Source organism: Cetorhinus maximus, chromosome 12 (assembly GCF_964194155.1).
Source record: "Cetorhinus maximus chromosome 12, sCetMax3.hap1.1, whole genome shotgun sequence".
In the NCBI taxonomy this organism is placed as follows: Eukaryota; Metazoa; Chordata; class Chondrichthyes; order Lamniformes; family Cetorhinidae; genus Cetorhinus; species Cetorhinus maximus.
Window position 1 is genome coordinate 17,777,561 of NC_135890.1, and position 14,144 is coordinate 17,791,704.

The 14,144-nt window shown below is 43.6% G+C and overlaps 1 protein-coding gene across 1 annotated transcript in view; it reads right to left on the bottom strand.

The window, feature by feature from the left end:
• Positions 1 to 875: 875 nt before the first annotated feature.
• Positions 876 to 14,144, bottom strand: part of zc3hc1 (zinc finger, C3HC-type containing 1) — an 18,322-nt gene continuing 5,053 nt past the window's right edge. The window contains exons 3-10 of the mRNA XM_078553829.1: positions 10,495 to 10,649; positions 9,409 to 9,492; positions 8,819 to 8,946; positions 7,712 to 7,869; positions 5,488 to 5,731; positions 4,093 to 4,299; positions 2,234 to 2,449; positions 876 to 1,282 (exon numbers count right to left, since the gene is read on the bottom strand). Of these exons, the coding sequence (XP_078409955.1) occupies positions 1,214 to 1,282; positions 2,234 to 2,449; positions 4,093 to 4,299; positions 5,488 to 5,731; positions 7,712 to 7,869; positions 8,819 to 8,946; positions 9,409 to 9,492; positions 10,495 to 10,649 (1,261 nt within the window). The 3' untranslated portion in view covers positions 876 to 1,213. The remainder of the gene's footprint in view (positions 1,283 to 2,233; positions 2,450 to 4,092; positions 4,300 to 5,487; positions 5,732 to 7,711; positions 7,870 to 8,818; positions 8,947 to 9,408; positions 9,493 to 10,494; positions 10,650 to 14,144) is intronic.

Sequence of the window (14,144 nt, forward strand, 5' to 3'; positions counted from 1 at the left end):
TTCCCCCCTGCACAGGGAACGACTCGCCCAGAGCTCCACTGCCCACAACCCATCCCCCCCCCCGCACAGGAAATGACTCGCCCAGAGCCCTACTGCCCGCACCCCCCCCTGCACAGGGAATGATTCGCCCAGAGCCCAACTGCCCGCAACCCCCCCTGCATAGGGAACAACTCGCCCAGAGCTCCATTGCTCACGTCCCACCCTGCACAGGGAACACCTCGTCCAAAGCTCCGCTGACCACATGCCCCCCTGCACAGGGAACATCTCGTCCAAAGCTCCACTGCCCACATCCCCCCCTGCACAGGGAACGACTCGCCCAGAGCTCCACTGCCCGCATCCGCCCCCTACACAGGGAACTACTTACTCAAGTGCCTTCATTGACTTACACTGGCTCTGGCACAGCGATTTTGAAGTTCTTATCTTCAGCTGCAGTCATCGCAAAGCACTGTAACCCTGCAACTATCCATCCCAGCCCACATCTTCCGATATTCCTACTCAGGCCTACTGCCTGTTGCCCACCCACTTACTTACACTTATCAGCTTTCAGCAGTCAGGGCCCTGCCTGAGAATCTCTCCATAAACCCCCCTGTCTCATAATGCACCTACATTCACAGCCATGAACTCTCTGAATGGCAGACAGGATTATGGGGCTGAATGTTCTCCTCTAGTTCTCATGTTCTGAAACCTACCTCTACATTCGGACCAAATTTCCTTCCCTTAATCTCTCTCCCACAAGTGATCCATGACTATGTCCCTCCCTTCACGAGGCACCGTGGGGACACTTCACTCCAATAGAGGCAGGATTAAGAGGGAAGTATTTATTAAAAACAACCAGGAGCCCAAGAAAAAATAAGAAAAAAGTCAAAAGCAGCAGCAACTATCAAAACATTTTATTCACATTTGTCCAAAGCCTTTGTGATGTTTTAACGTATGTTAAATGCACATCTCTGAAGCACAGTAATGGTAGTTCCTCCTCATGGGTTCCACCAAGTTACAGGATGGGCTAAACATAGACCAGCTCCATTCTTTCTTGTGTACTTTGCTACGTTTAAAAGACATCTGTAGACTTTTGAAAAAATATAATCTGTCAGTCACTCCAGACTATCACTTGCTTGTATGAAGAGGTTCAAAATCTGTCTCAGCCATCATAACCAATGCCAATTTAATCCAACATCAGCTACATCGCCATTCCTCTTCAAAGGAATGACTCACACTATGAGGAACACGGGACTTGCCACTGTCGGAATATTCGGAATACCTTGCTGGACTTTTCTGAAAGAGACTGATGACAAAGAAAGGGACATGAACATGGCCTGTTCAACATAAGTACAGACAGGATATACAATATTTTGCTGTTACTCTCCACCTCCCTGTTTAGAAATCGATAATCATGTGAAGGGAGGGCACTTAATTTTACAGCACGTCTCTTACTGCTGGCTGTGTGGGGGAGCAGTTAGCCAGAGGAGGGAGAGCACCTCTCTACTCCAGGACACCCAGCTCTTCACAACCATTCATCCGCTGGGTTAAAACGTTTGGCTTGACTCGGAACCCTTTGAATAACAGCAGCCTGAGGGGTGAAAGGGGGCACAAAAAGCTTTCTGTCTGACCCCTCACCAACATGACAATGGCAACAACCTCTGCAGCTTCATTGGGCTGAGTAAAAAAGAATTCAAACAACAGGTTGGAAATTTTCCTCCCACCACCTTCCATTAAAACTGAGGAGGATTCAAACTCTGGCATTCAATCCAGCAGTTTTTTTTAAAACAGCGATTGGCAGAAGTCCAACACGCTCTCTGTTAGAATGCAGTCTGTGTTTGGGAATCGTATGGATGCTCAGTGTCCCAACTGGACTTCTGAATGATCAGAAAATGCTCCGATTGGACAGGCTGTCAATATAATAGACCTAAAGGCTGGCATTGTCCTGATGTACTGGCACAGGACGTACTTGCACTAATATTGCTAGTTTAAAACTATTTCCCTATTTTCTCTGCTGACCTCAATAACCATGCAGAACGCCTTCCATGGTCACATAGTTAGCCAGCCAGCAGTCCCCATCTAGAATGTCTACAGCAGTTGAATATCCTCCCAGCACTCTCAGTCAGTAAGCTGAGGTCGGAAGAGGGAAAACTGCAGCTCTGGAGCTTTATTCTGCAAGGCATCCATCTCTTTGGGAAAGGAGGCATGTGAATTGACAGCAACAGGGAAAAGTTGACCCCTTAAACTCACTACTTACAACACTGTCCGAGCCCTCATTTGGGGTCCGGGAGCTGTTCAGTGATAAGAGGACCCCAAGTGCCTCCTTCCACCCTAGCTCTGTCATCTCAGGCGCTGAGGTCTGCTCTCCTGGCTCTGGGTTGAGTGGCTTATCTTCTAGTTTCAGCTTCCTCCTAATCCACGGACACCAATCCCTGTGCTGGGAGACAGGGTTAAAGTATCCCCGAGTACTATCCTGTAAAAGAACAAAATAGAACTGTGCGAAACCACCCTGGAAAGACTGCTTACAAAATATCAGAATTAACCAATGCATCTCTCTGGCTTTCGAATCATCTTTATTTGTACTGATCTTCTCCCGAATGCTTCTAACAGCAGTACAGTTCCAAGGGTACCAATTGCCTCTTTACCTCTCAAATGGTCATTCTCCTTGTGCAACTGTAGACAGTGTGCAGAACGTAGGAACTGGAGATGGTAATTCAGCCCCTCAAGCATGCTCCACTATTCAATCAGATTTTTTAAAAAATTCTCTCATGGGCTAGGCCAGCATTTAATGCCCATCCCTAATTGTCCTCAAGAAGGGGGTGGTGAACCACCTTCTTGAACCGTTGCCGTCCATCTGGTGTAGTAGGTACACCTATAGTACTGTTAGGAAGGGAGTTCCAGGATTTGACTTAATGAGCGTGAAGGAACAGCTGATCTGTACTGCAACTCCATTTTCCTGCTTTTGCTCCACATCCCTTGATACCCTTAATCAACAAAAATCTATCGGTCTCAGTCCTGAAAGCTCCAAATGGCCCCCAGCATCCACAGCTTTCTGAGGAACAGACTTCCAGATTCCCACTAGTGTGTGTGACAAAAGTGCTTCCTGAATTCACTCCTAAACAGCCTGGCTCTTATTTTATTACACCCTCTTGTTTTGATTCCCCCCACCAGAGGTAATATTCTCTCTGTATCTATGCTTTTAAATACCTTTTGATCATTTTAATGCCGAATGTCAGGCATCAGTGGCAACAACCAACATCCATTCGGGGGTGGCAGGTTGGCAATTGGGAACAGGGTCCCTGACAAATAACTTCCTCCCTGCCCTCGGTGAGATCAAATAACTCAGCACAAACAGGGATCAAATCCCAGCACCTCCTAGCAATAACATTCAGCCACTTACTGGGGAGCTTCCAGGGACAGCAGCAGAATTGTACATGGCACTGATTTTTCACTGCTGGATTTATATCTATCAGCAAGAATGAAACTATTTCTATTTGTTCGCTGCATGGCTTTGAGGAGGAATGAAGTCAGTCATCGGCAATGAAAGGCTTTGGTATGTCTCAAGAATACTACGTAAATCCCAACCATTTTGTGGGAACAGGCAGAAGACATGGTACATCCCATCTGACAGCACAGTGTCAACCAGGTTGTGCGTTTAAGTGGAGCTTGAACCCACAATAACTTGAATTTTTATAGTGGCTTTAATGTAATAAAACGTCCCAAGGCGCTTTAAAGGAGTGTTGAGCAAAATTCAACACAGAGCCAGACAAGGAGATTCTAGGAGAGATCGCCAAAAGCTTAGGTCGAAGAGGTAAGTTTTAAGGAGAATCTTAAAGGAGGAGAGGGACTCAAGCTGAGAGGTTTAGTGAGGAAGTTGCAGTGCTTAGGACTCCAGGCAGTTGAAGGCATGACTGCCAATGAAAGTCAGGGAAAAGGGGCTAGAATTGGAAGAGCTTCTGACTCTGGAAGCAAGAGAGTGGTGCTGTTGAGTTAAGCTGACTCTGATATAGTGCAAGTGCTAACACTGCGGTTCTGAGTGATATAGATTTGTCAATATAAAAGCTCGGTTTCACAACATTGCCCCATGAGCCTCCTTATTGCATGTCCACTACTTACAGAGCTGGTGGACGAGGGCAAACGCATTCGCTTGGGCTTCCGCTGTGGGCTGGAAGGTATGTCTCCTTGACCCATGCTTCGGGTCACTGGTCGCTTGTTTCGCAAATGTGAACTGACAGAGTCCGACTCGCCTCGATCAACTGGAGTGGGACTGTGGACATCTCGACTTCGTGTGCGAGACCCAATGGGCAAAGGGCTGGTTTCATGCTGATTAAAACAAAAATAGTTTTAGAAAGATCATCTCCCCTTACAGAAGGGATACAAACTTAAGTGTGTGTTTATGTGTGACGATGTGCGGACAGATTGGACTGATAAATGATGTTTAACTTAGAAAAGTGCAGCGTTATTCCCAAAGGCTGGGTGAATGCTGAACATAAATATGCCCTTTAGGAAAAAGTACTAACATTGATGGAAAAGAAGAGAAAGGATGTTCTAATGTATAAACCTTCAAGAGTTCATGATGAATGATGTGAAACAATAGCTAGAGCAAGTAGGATGCACTTATAATACAACCGATTACAAGACAAAGAATACGTCTTCGTCCTTGTACAAAACCTTGGTTAGGTCTCAGTTACAATCCTGCCTCCAGTCTTGGTCTCTTCATGTGATGATTGATATTGAGACTTTGGACAGGGTGCAGTGGAGGGCTACAGATTAATATCTAGTTTTAAAACATCTTAATCACCATGACAGGTTCAAAGAGTGGGGTCTCTGTGCAGGTTTAGGGATGATTTGATCAAGGTTTATGAGATAACGAAGGAACAGATGTTTGTGTAAACTGTTTATTTCAGTTAAATAAGTTGGAGGACCAGGGTCACAATTTCAACTTATGCAAGACCAGAACCAGGTTTTTAAAACTTGTCTATTCGCCTCTCTCAGGCAATTACACGGGTGGGATGGGAAGTGTATAAGATGGTGATGTACAAGACATTGCAGTTGTGAGACAGGTTGGATGGACCAGTGGATCTTTTCAAGTCATGTGATTGTCCTATGTTCACATGTCTGCATGTTTATATTTGCGTTATGTTTGCACAAATGTTTGCATATTTGCACACGTAGATGTACATGCAAGTGTAATTATGTGTGTCTCTTCCTTAAACACCACCTAAAAGCAGACTAACTGTCATTCATCTCATTACTGTTTGAGACATAGTCACAGAATGGCTGCTCTGTTTGCCTTCATAGCAATATATAAAGCACTCACCACATCAAACCATTTCAAGGCACATTACAAAGAATGAGTTTCAGAGTGCGATGGTAGTTATGCAGGCAAGCCTGGCATCCGGTCTGTGCCAGCAACATGGTGAATGACCAGTTAATACCTTAGGAGGGAGTAAGTTGAGAAAAACATATTGCAGAAATGAAGTCTACAAGGCAGAGAGAAGATTATTGCACCTGCTCGCTGCTCTGTGACTGGGCAGCATCCTGGCTTCGAGTGATCATCCTGTGAGGAGACATTGCAGGCGGAGTTGGCGTCGACCTTTCTGGCTTGTTTTCCTGCGGGGAGATACTGCAGATGGGAACGTCAGGTTCACTGGCCGGGCAAACGCCATCAATCTGCTGAAAGCTCCACAGACCCACCTTCCGCATGCAATAGGAGCAGGTGATAACCGGCAGGTGGAGAAATTCCGAGGAAGAACTAGACACAATGGGGGGGAAAAAAATAAGAAGAGTTAGACAAGTGTGGTGGAGGGAAGCCAGTTTAGAAATAGGTGCCGGCTCTCATCCCACCATCTCCCTTTCCCAGAGGTTCAGTTGAATGGTGCGTCGCCTAATGGGGTGCAGAACCACACAAACCAACGAGGCTCAGTATCTTTCATCACACCTTCATCAATTTAGTTTTGACATCCACCAGATCAGCCTTTTGTCATCCACAACCACATTTTTCATGGTTGTGAGATCAACTAAAACAATCATCTCATCATCATCATCACAGTGCTGTTTGTGGAAGCTTGCTGTTTGTAAACTGGCTGCCAAATTTCTGACATTACAATGGTGACAACACTCCTAAAGTACTTGGTTGTTTGTAAAGTGCTTTGGGTCATTCTGAGATTGTGAAAAATGTTATATAAATTAAAGTCTTTCTTTTCTTCAATGAGATTTTTTTACAGATAAAATTCAGTTGGGTTCTTTGCAAATTAAACAATAAGTTGAATGCCCAGTTGTGACGCACCTGACTTTTCTCCCCCGAATTTAATGCTGCCTTCAATGTCTCAGTCAAATATATGGCTCATGGTTTCATAGCCTATCACTCAAATTTTCTGACCTCATCCAGGGTGACAGAGATTCTACAACTGGCCTCAGAACTCCTGGGTTAGATCTGTGAGGAGTGCGGGGGAAAGGTCAGGATTTGTGATTCTCCCATGGAGAACAAGCTGCTCACCCTCTGCCTAGTCTTGCTAATGAAGAACAGCCATTGACGGCAAGGTGAAAAAAAAATGCCTTTGAATGCCTATGGGACTGCATCCCAGCATGAGTCACTGTCTTGTGGGGTCGGTGGGGTTTGGGGTTGTGGTTTGAAGGGATGAGGTGAGTAAGGAAGGAAGTGATAAATTATCCAATTCCTTGACTGTTATTCAGAAAATGTACATGTTAGAGGATAGAGAAGCATCAGGTTTGGTTGCGATGCTCCAACATATGGCCAGCAGTTTGTAACGTCTCCTCACAGGATGCTGCCCAGTCACAGAGCAGAGATTAGGTGCAATAATCTTCTCTCTGCCTTGTAGACATAATTTCTGCATTATGTTTTTCTCAACTTACTCCCCTAAGGTATTACCTTAGGTCATTCACCATGTTGCTGACACAGATTGGATGCCAGGTTTGCCTGCATAATAACCATCACACTCTGAAAATCATTCATTGTAATGATCAAACTTGATATCTTTGACTTGGGCGTTTTTGTGGGGTTATTCAATCAACTTCCATTCCCTCCATGGACAATGTACAGTTTTCAGAGTCATGCACTTTAGCCAATTCACCAGCTTTAATTGCTTGTATTTATGTAGCACTTTGTTTTGAAGTGTCTCAAAGCTTCACGTACAACCAATTAGTTAAATGAAGCAATTGCTACGTAGGCAAACAAAGCAGCCATTCTGTGACTATGTGTCACAAACAGTAATGAGATAACTGACCAGTTAGTCTGATTTTAGGTGGTGTTTAAGGAGGACACACACACATGCACACACACAAATAATTACACATGCATACACAGACATCCACAAATGCATGCACAAATACCCTGTGCGTGCACAGACACAAATACATACACATTTGTGCAAACATAACACAAATATAAACATGCAAACATATGAACGTAGGACAATCACATGGCTTGAAAAGATCCACTGGGCCATCCAGCCTGACTCACAACTGCGATGCCTTGTGCATCAGTGTCTATACACTCCCCATCCCACCCACGTAATCACCTGAGACTGGATGACTGCTGTGAGCAGGGCACTGGAGGAAAATACCCATGGAACTGTACCCCAGTATGTCAGTACCTTCAGAAGAGAAGCAGGGTGGAGAGAGCAGGGGAGGCATAGGAGAAGGTTGTTCTAGGATTTAGTTAACATTGTCAATGGACTCTGTGGGAAAATGCTAATGCACTTTAAATCCTCACCCAGCAGCCCAGCCAGACAGAGCGAGGATACATGCAGAAAGGTGGACAGGGAGGACATCAGCACTGATTTTCAGTCCAAGGCTGTCTGGCACAGTGGCACACTTCAATTCATCTTCTACCAACTGCAACAGCGAGCTGATGGTTTCCTCCGTGACAGTCTGTTCAAAAGAAAAAAAAGAGGTCAGAGCTGCACTTACTGAACAATCGTCACTGATTCAGAATCAGTAACCTGGCGCTGATCACAGGATCAATAGACTTGCAACTCCCATTGTCTAATCCAGGGTCAGCAAACCCTCAATGTATCCACAGGTGACGTTTATTGCTAGTGACTGGTTTAATAACACAGGAATGAGAACCAGAGGGCCAGTAAACTGTGATCTGATACAAGAATTTCACTGAATAGGAAGAGGAAGTTAAGGAGACCTCATGACAAGAGTTACAGCAACAACTCGCTTCACTAGCTGCCTGCCCACCCCTCCTGAAGTTGCTGGAGCAAAGCAGAGTCCCATGACCATCAACGGAGAGAAGGATGAGAAACATTTCCTTCCACACACTAAAGGTTTCATCTTCTTTATGCTTGTTGCGTCAAAATGAAGGCTCATTGCAATGTCTCCTGCTCTAACCTCTTCTTTCCCTAGGACCTCAGAACTGTGAGACATCTCACCAGCCCCATTCTAGCCCTTTCCCAACACTTAAAACTTGGAGCTTGGCAGCCCCCAACCACTCCATCTTGCACCATCCATACATTATTTGTCTTTCGCTTTGACCTCTCAATGGAAAAAAAACACATTCATGGTATAAAATACTTAAAGGGGGATTTTGTTTTAGCATGAATTATGTTTCTGTCTTAATCCTGCCTTTGATCCTACATGGGAATTCTTCCAACTATTTAGACTTATTGCATTCAGTCATCTTCGGGTTGCTGTGACAGGCATATGCCTCTATTTTAATCATTACAGCTGGGGACAAGTTGAAGACAATATGAGGTGGGGAGTCAAATCTCCACCTGGCAATAAGAAAGAGGCGAAAGCAGCTCTGTGAAGGGGTAGCTCAATGCCTGTGGAACTGTAACCTGGCAAGGAGGCAGAGCCAATTTAGAGGACTCACCATGTCTTTGAGATCGTCATGTTTGATGGCCGGTAACTGGGACTCCAGGGAGCAAAGACTCTTGAACCGCTCCGTCACCCCATGCAGGAGGGCTGCCGGTTCGTTCAAAGGTAAAGCCCAGAACCGATCTGCCAGGTGTAAATGAAAAGACAAGTGAGTACCTAAATGGGGAAACCCCCTGACCTGGTCTAGTCAGCAGTACTGCAGAAGGGCCTGACTCAGGTCCCATTGCTGTTAGTTATTGTATGCACGTACACATACTGGCAGAACGCAGTAGGAGGATGCAAAGCGAAGCAGGGAAGTGTCTGCGTGCAAAGAGAGTCAGAAGAAAAGCAAGGAATTGCTGAAAAAAAAAGGAACTTTTTTGAAGCGATTTTTTTGTGATTATCAAGGTGACTGATCTACCACTACTTGGAGTTCAAGCACATGATGATCAACAGCTCCACACTCCCAACCCCTACCAGCCCCAATCTCCCATAGAACTGTCATCTACATTTCAACAAAGGAAAGAAAATTAAGGATAGAGAATAAAAAGAGAGCAATGAGCTGCACACATAAAGCCTCAATCTCTACATTTACTCCCACCTCACCTGGACAGGGACTGTCAGGCCAAAAGCAGAACTTCTCGTGAGCTGTTTTCAATCCTTCCTGCAGTCCAGCAACCCGCTCTTTATCTTAAAAGGCAAAATCATAAACACATACATTTAGCAGATTTTAATGGAAACGAAGTAAATCCTCTCAAAAGCATAAACCTGATCAAGGAAAACCAGTCACTTGGGGAGTAGGGAGGTTCAAATACCAGACACCCATTCTAAGTTCAGAGTAAGAAGGGGAGAACCAGATGGGACTTTACTATTCAAAGGATATTAGAATGATGGTATAAATGACCAGGTAGGATGTGGAAGCAGGACAGTGTACATGGACTCAAGAGATAAGCGGATGTATTCTTGAAGACAGAAGGGAATGAGAAATATCAGGAGAAAGGTGCAAAATATGTACTGTGCACAGCTCTTAGATATAGAGGCACTGGAGAAGGTGCAAAAAATATTTACAAGGACAATACCAGAACTGAGAGGTTATATTTGCCAGGAAACACTGAATGGGGTGCTGCTCTTTTCTCTAGAGGGGTAACCTGATAGAAGTCTTTAAGATTATGAGGTAGTGTAATAGGGTAGACATAAAAATGCTTTAATTTTGGAGGATTCTAAAACTAGAAGTTATAAATATAAAATAGTCACTAATAAATCCAACAAGGAATTCAGGAGAAACTTAGAGAGAGGTTGGAACGTGGAACATTCTATCACAAGGAGCAGTTGAGGTGATAGTATAGAAGGATGCATTTAAGGGGAAGCAAGATAAACGTGAGGGAGAAAGGAATAGGAGGTTATGCTGATAGGGTGTGAGGAAGCTCACGTGGAGCATAAATGCTGGCATGAACCAGCTGGGTCTGAATAGCCTGTTGTGAATTCTAATTGTGGAAAAGAAATGGACCTGTATGAGATCAGTTCACAATGCATCGACTGGGGTATCAAGATCCTGGCGTGCACGGAGCCTGGGCTTTTATCAACAGAGCTAGAGGGTTTTGTGATAGAGATAAGATATGCCAGGATGAGGTGAGAAGGCAGCGAAAATCAAAAAAGGGACAAGCCGTTGAATGAAAAAAAACACAAACTTACATTTATTGGCATCCAAGGTTGGATGCACAGTGGTGCACAGGAATGCCTGACAGCTGCAACACTTCAACATGTCACACTCTATGTTGGTCCAGCCATATTTGGCGCACTGCAATGGGGAGAGTTCAAAGCACATCCCAGCCCACTTGAATGAGTATCTTTGTCAAGGCAAAACACTTGTTCAACTCTGTGTTCATCCTCCGCATGGCATTCCCTCTGCAAGGCACCTTTTTCCCCGTCTGTCTTAGAAATAATGGCCTCCAATATATGCAGAATGGGAGGGACATACGGTGATCCTGTCCCCATAAGTTGTTGAGTGCAGAGGAGAGAAAGATGGAGGAAGTATATCCCAGTCACCCCAAATGGCAGCCATCCCAACAGTTTAGCTGGATTTGGAAGCTTGACATGTTGGCCATTTCAAGCTCAAGTTCACACTCTGGCTTCTTCCAGAGAAGTGCATGGAGTGGGGGGAATGGGAGGAAGCACCAACATAAGGGGGGAGGGATGCAGCTTGCCTGACACTGTTCTTAAATTCCCTCCAAGATTCTGTTCCCACCCCCAACCCAGGTCTTCCTGGTAACACATACCCTCCACCCTGCACAAATGTCAACATTCATTCCTAGACAATGAGCATGGCCAGGCTATCTGAACCCAATAACATCACAACCACCTCCCACCCCCTAATTTTCCAGCAAGTCGCTAGATAACCATTAGGTACAGGAACCCTAGCTGCTTTACCCTACCCAACCCCCACAGGGGCTCATAACCATTATTCGAGATGAATTAGCTAACTCAACACGGATCACATGTTGAACCTTGGGCCTTCCTGGTTAATAACTCAGCACCACACTCAGCAGCCCATTATCCACTGGCACTTAACATTCAAATTCACAGTAAGATTCCACTCAGCAATTTTTATAAATAATTTTCCGGCTCTTTTCACTCGTTATTATAGGCTTTGCAGCACGGGAGGGTGCAGTTTTCTCCTTCATGGTTCTAAGCTCTTCAACTGGAGCTATCCACTTCTTTTATTCAATTCTCTTCTACATGTTACTTTTGTTGCCACAATAGCTTCTTGTGGTAAAGCACTTCTTTCTTTGTTCTTTGTTCTTATTCCAATTATCCACTGTGAAAAGATCTCTTTTAACTCCATCTTTCATTCTTCCAATCAATTCTCCTCAGTCTCCAAAGTTTCATTATTTACTCTCTTGAAACCTTGCATAATTTTGAAAACTGCTATTAGATTTCCCTTGACCTTCCCTGTTTCTGTGAAACATATGAACAGGAATAGGCCATTTGGCCCTTCAAACCTGTTCAGTCATTTAATGACATCATAGTTGATCTGTGACCTAATTCCTTTGGTGCCTTTGCCCCATCTTCCTTAAATACTTTGGTTAACAGAAATCTATCAATCTCATTCTTAAATATATCAGTATCAATTGCCGTTCATGAAAGAGTGTTCCAAACATCTTTCCCCTTTTGTTTGCGGAGGTGTTTCCCAACTTCATACCTGAAAGGCATGGCCCCTAGTCCTAGTTTCCAAACAGCAGAAACAGTTTCTCTCTATCTTCCCTATCAGTTCCCCTTAATACCTTGAAACCTTCAATCAAATCACTTCTTAATTGCCTAAATTCCAGGGAATTCAACCTTAGTTTGTGTAATCTCTCCTCTTAATTTAACCCTGGAGTCCAGATATCATTCTCATTAATCTATGCTGCACTCCTTCCAAGGCCAATGGTGTGGTGCCTAGAACTGAACACAGTACTGCAGATGTGCTCTAACAAGGACTTTGTATAGCTGTAGCACAGCTTCTACCCCCTTTGTATTCTAGTCCTCTAGATATAAAGGCCAGCATTCCATTTGTCTTTTTGACTTTTTTTTTCCTGTCCACAACATCTTATTGATGTATATACATGGAACCCCTCCCTCCCCAAAGTCTCTTCGGACCTCCAATGTTTCTAGTTTTTCCATATTTGGAAAGTACTCTGATCTATCCTTTATGTCCAAAGTGAACGATCTCATATGTGAAATCCATTTGCAACAGTTTTGCCCATTCACTTAATCTATTAATATCTCTTGATAATTTTATCCTTCCATCTATACTGACAATGCCACCTATCTTCTGCATCAACAAACTTGGATGAGTGGTTCTCTACCCCGTCATCTGAGTCATTGATAAAATACAATGAATGGTTGAGGTCCCAAAACAGACCCTTGTGAAATGTCACTAGTCACATCCTTCCAATTAGAGTACCTGCCTATTATTCATACTCTCTGTTTCCTGCTGCCAATTTCCTAACCAGGTCAATAATATGCCTTCAGTCCCATGAGCTTCAACTTTACCCAACAGTCCCTTTTGATGGACTTTATCAAATGCCTTCTGGAATTCCATACAAATAACATCCATAGACATTTTCTTTCAGTAACCCACCTTTCAAAAACATTCAATCAGTTTTATCAGGTATGACTCTTTACAATTCCATATTGGCTCTCTCTAATCAGCTAAAAAAAAGTAAAGTATTTTAGTCACTCTATCCTTAATTATAAACTCAAGTAATTTCCCAACAACAGATGTTAGGCCAACTGGTCTATAATTCCCCATTTTCCCTCTCTCACCTTTCTTAAATAGTGGAATGACAAATGCAATTTCTAATCTAAAGGAATGATATCTTAATCAAGGGAACTTTGGAAGATTGCAGTTATGGCATCTGTATTGTTCTCACCTACTTTGTTTAAAACACTAAGGTGAAAAACTATTTGGTCCTTGGGATTCTTCATTCTTTAGTGCCATTATTGCCTTCATCACTGTTAATTTGCCTACATTAATTTTGGTGAGTCTGGTCCCCAAATCGATATTAGCTTCCTTGTGATGTTCATCATGCCATCCTCTTCCTTTACTATAGATACTGACACAAAGTAATTATTTAAAATGTCCACCATTTCCTTATTTTCATTGATAACATCATCATTATCAGTTTTTAAGGGGCCTATATTGATCTTTACTCCCCTCTTTTTTCTAGTGTAATTGTAAGTTTGTGTTGATTTTGATATGCCTTGCAGGCTTCTTTTCCAATTCCATTTCTGTAGCTCTTACCATCTGTTTTATTCACTTTTTGCTGTTCTTTGCATCTCTCCTATTTGCCAGGACCTGTGCTTTTTACTTGCATTCTTTTATGCTTTGTCTTTTAGTTTTAGGTTGTCTCATATCCCTTTAGTTGCCAAGGCTTTTTTCTGGTTAAGTTGAATTCTTGCCTATTATTAGATTTATCTAGCTCATTGTTAACAGTCTCTGTCTCATCACATTGAAGTAAGGCTTACCTAAATCTAGAATTTTAGTAGCTGCCTTAGCATTTCTCCCTTTCAAAAACATAACATTGAACTTGATCACGGTATTATCACTAAGATAAATGTTCAGGCACTATTAGACTTGTCGCCTTGTTGGTTCTAGATATATTGTTGCAGAAAACAAATCTGAGCAAACAAAAAAATTGCGACTTTTCTGACACAAGCTCAACTTATCCCAAATATATGGAAGGTAACATCACCCATTGAAATTGGTGGGGGGAGAGAAGGGGGGGGGGGTGGTGGGGGGAGAGAAGAGGGGGGGGGGTGGGGGGAGAGAAGAGGGGGGGGTGGGGGGAGAGAAGAGGGGG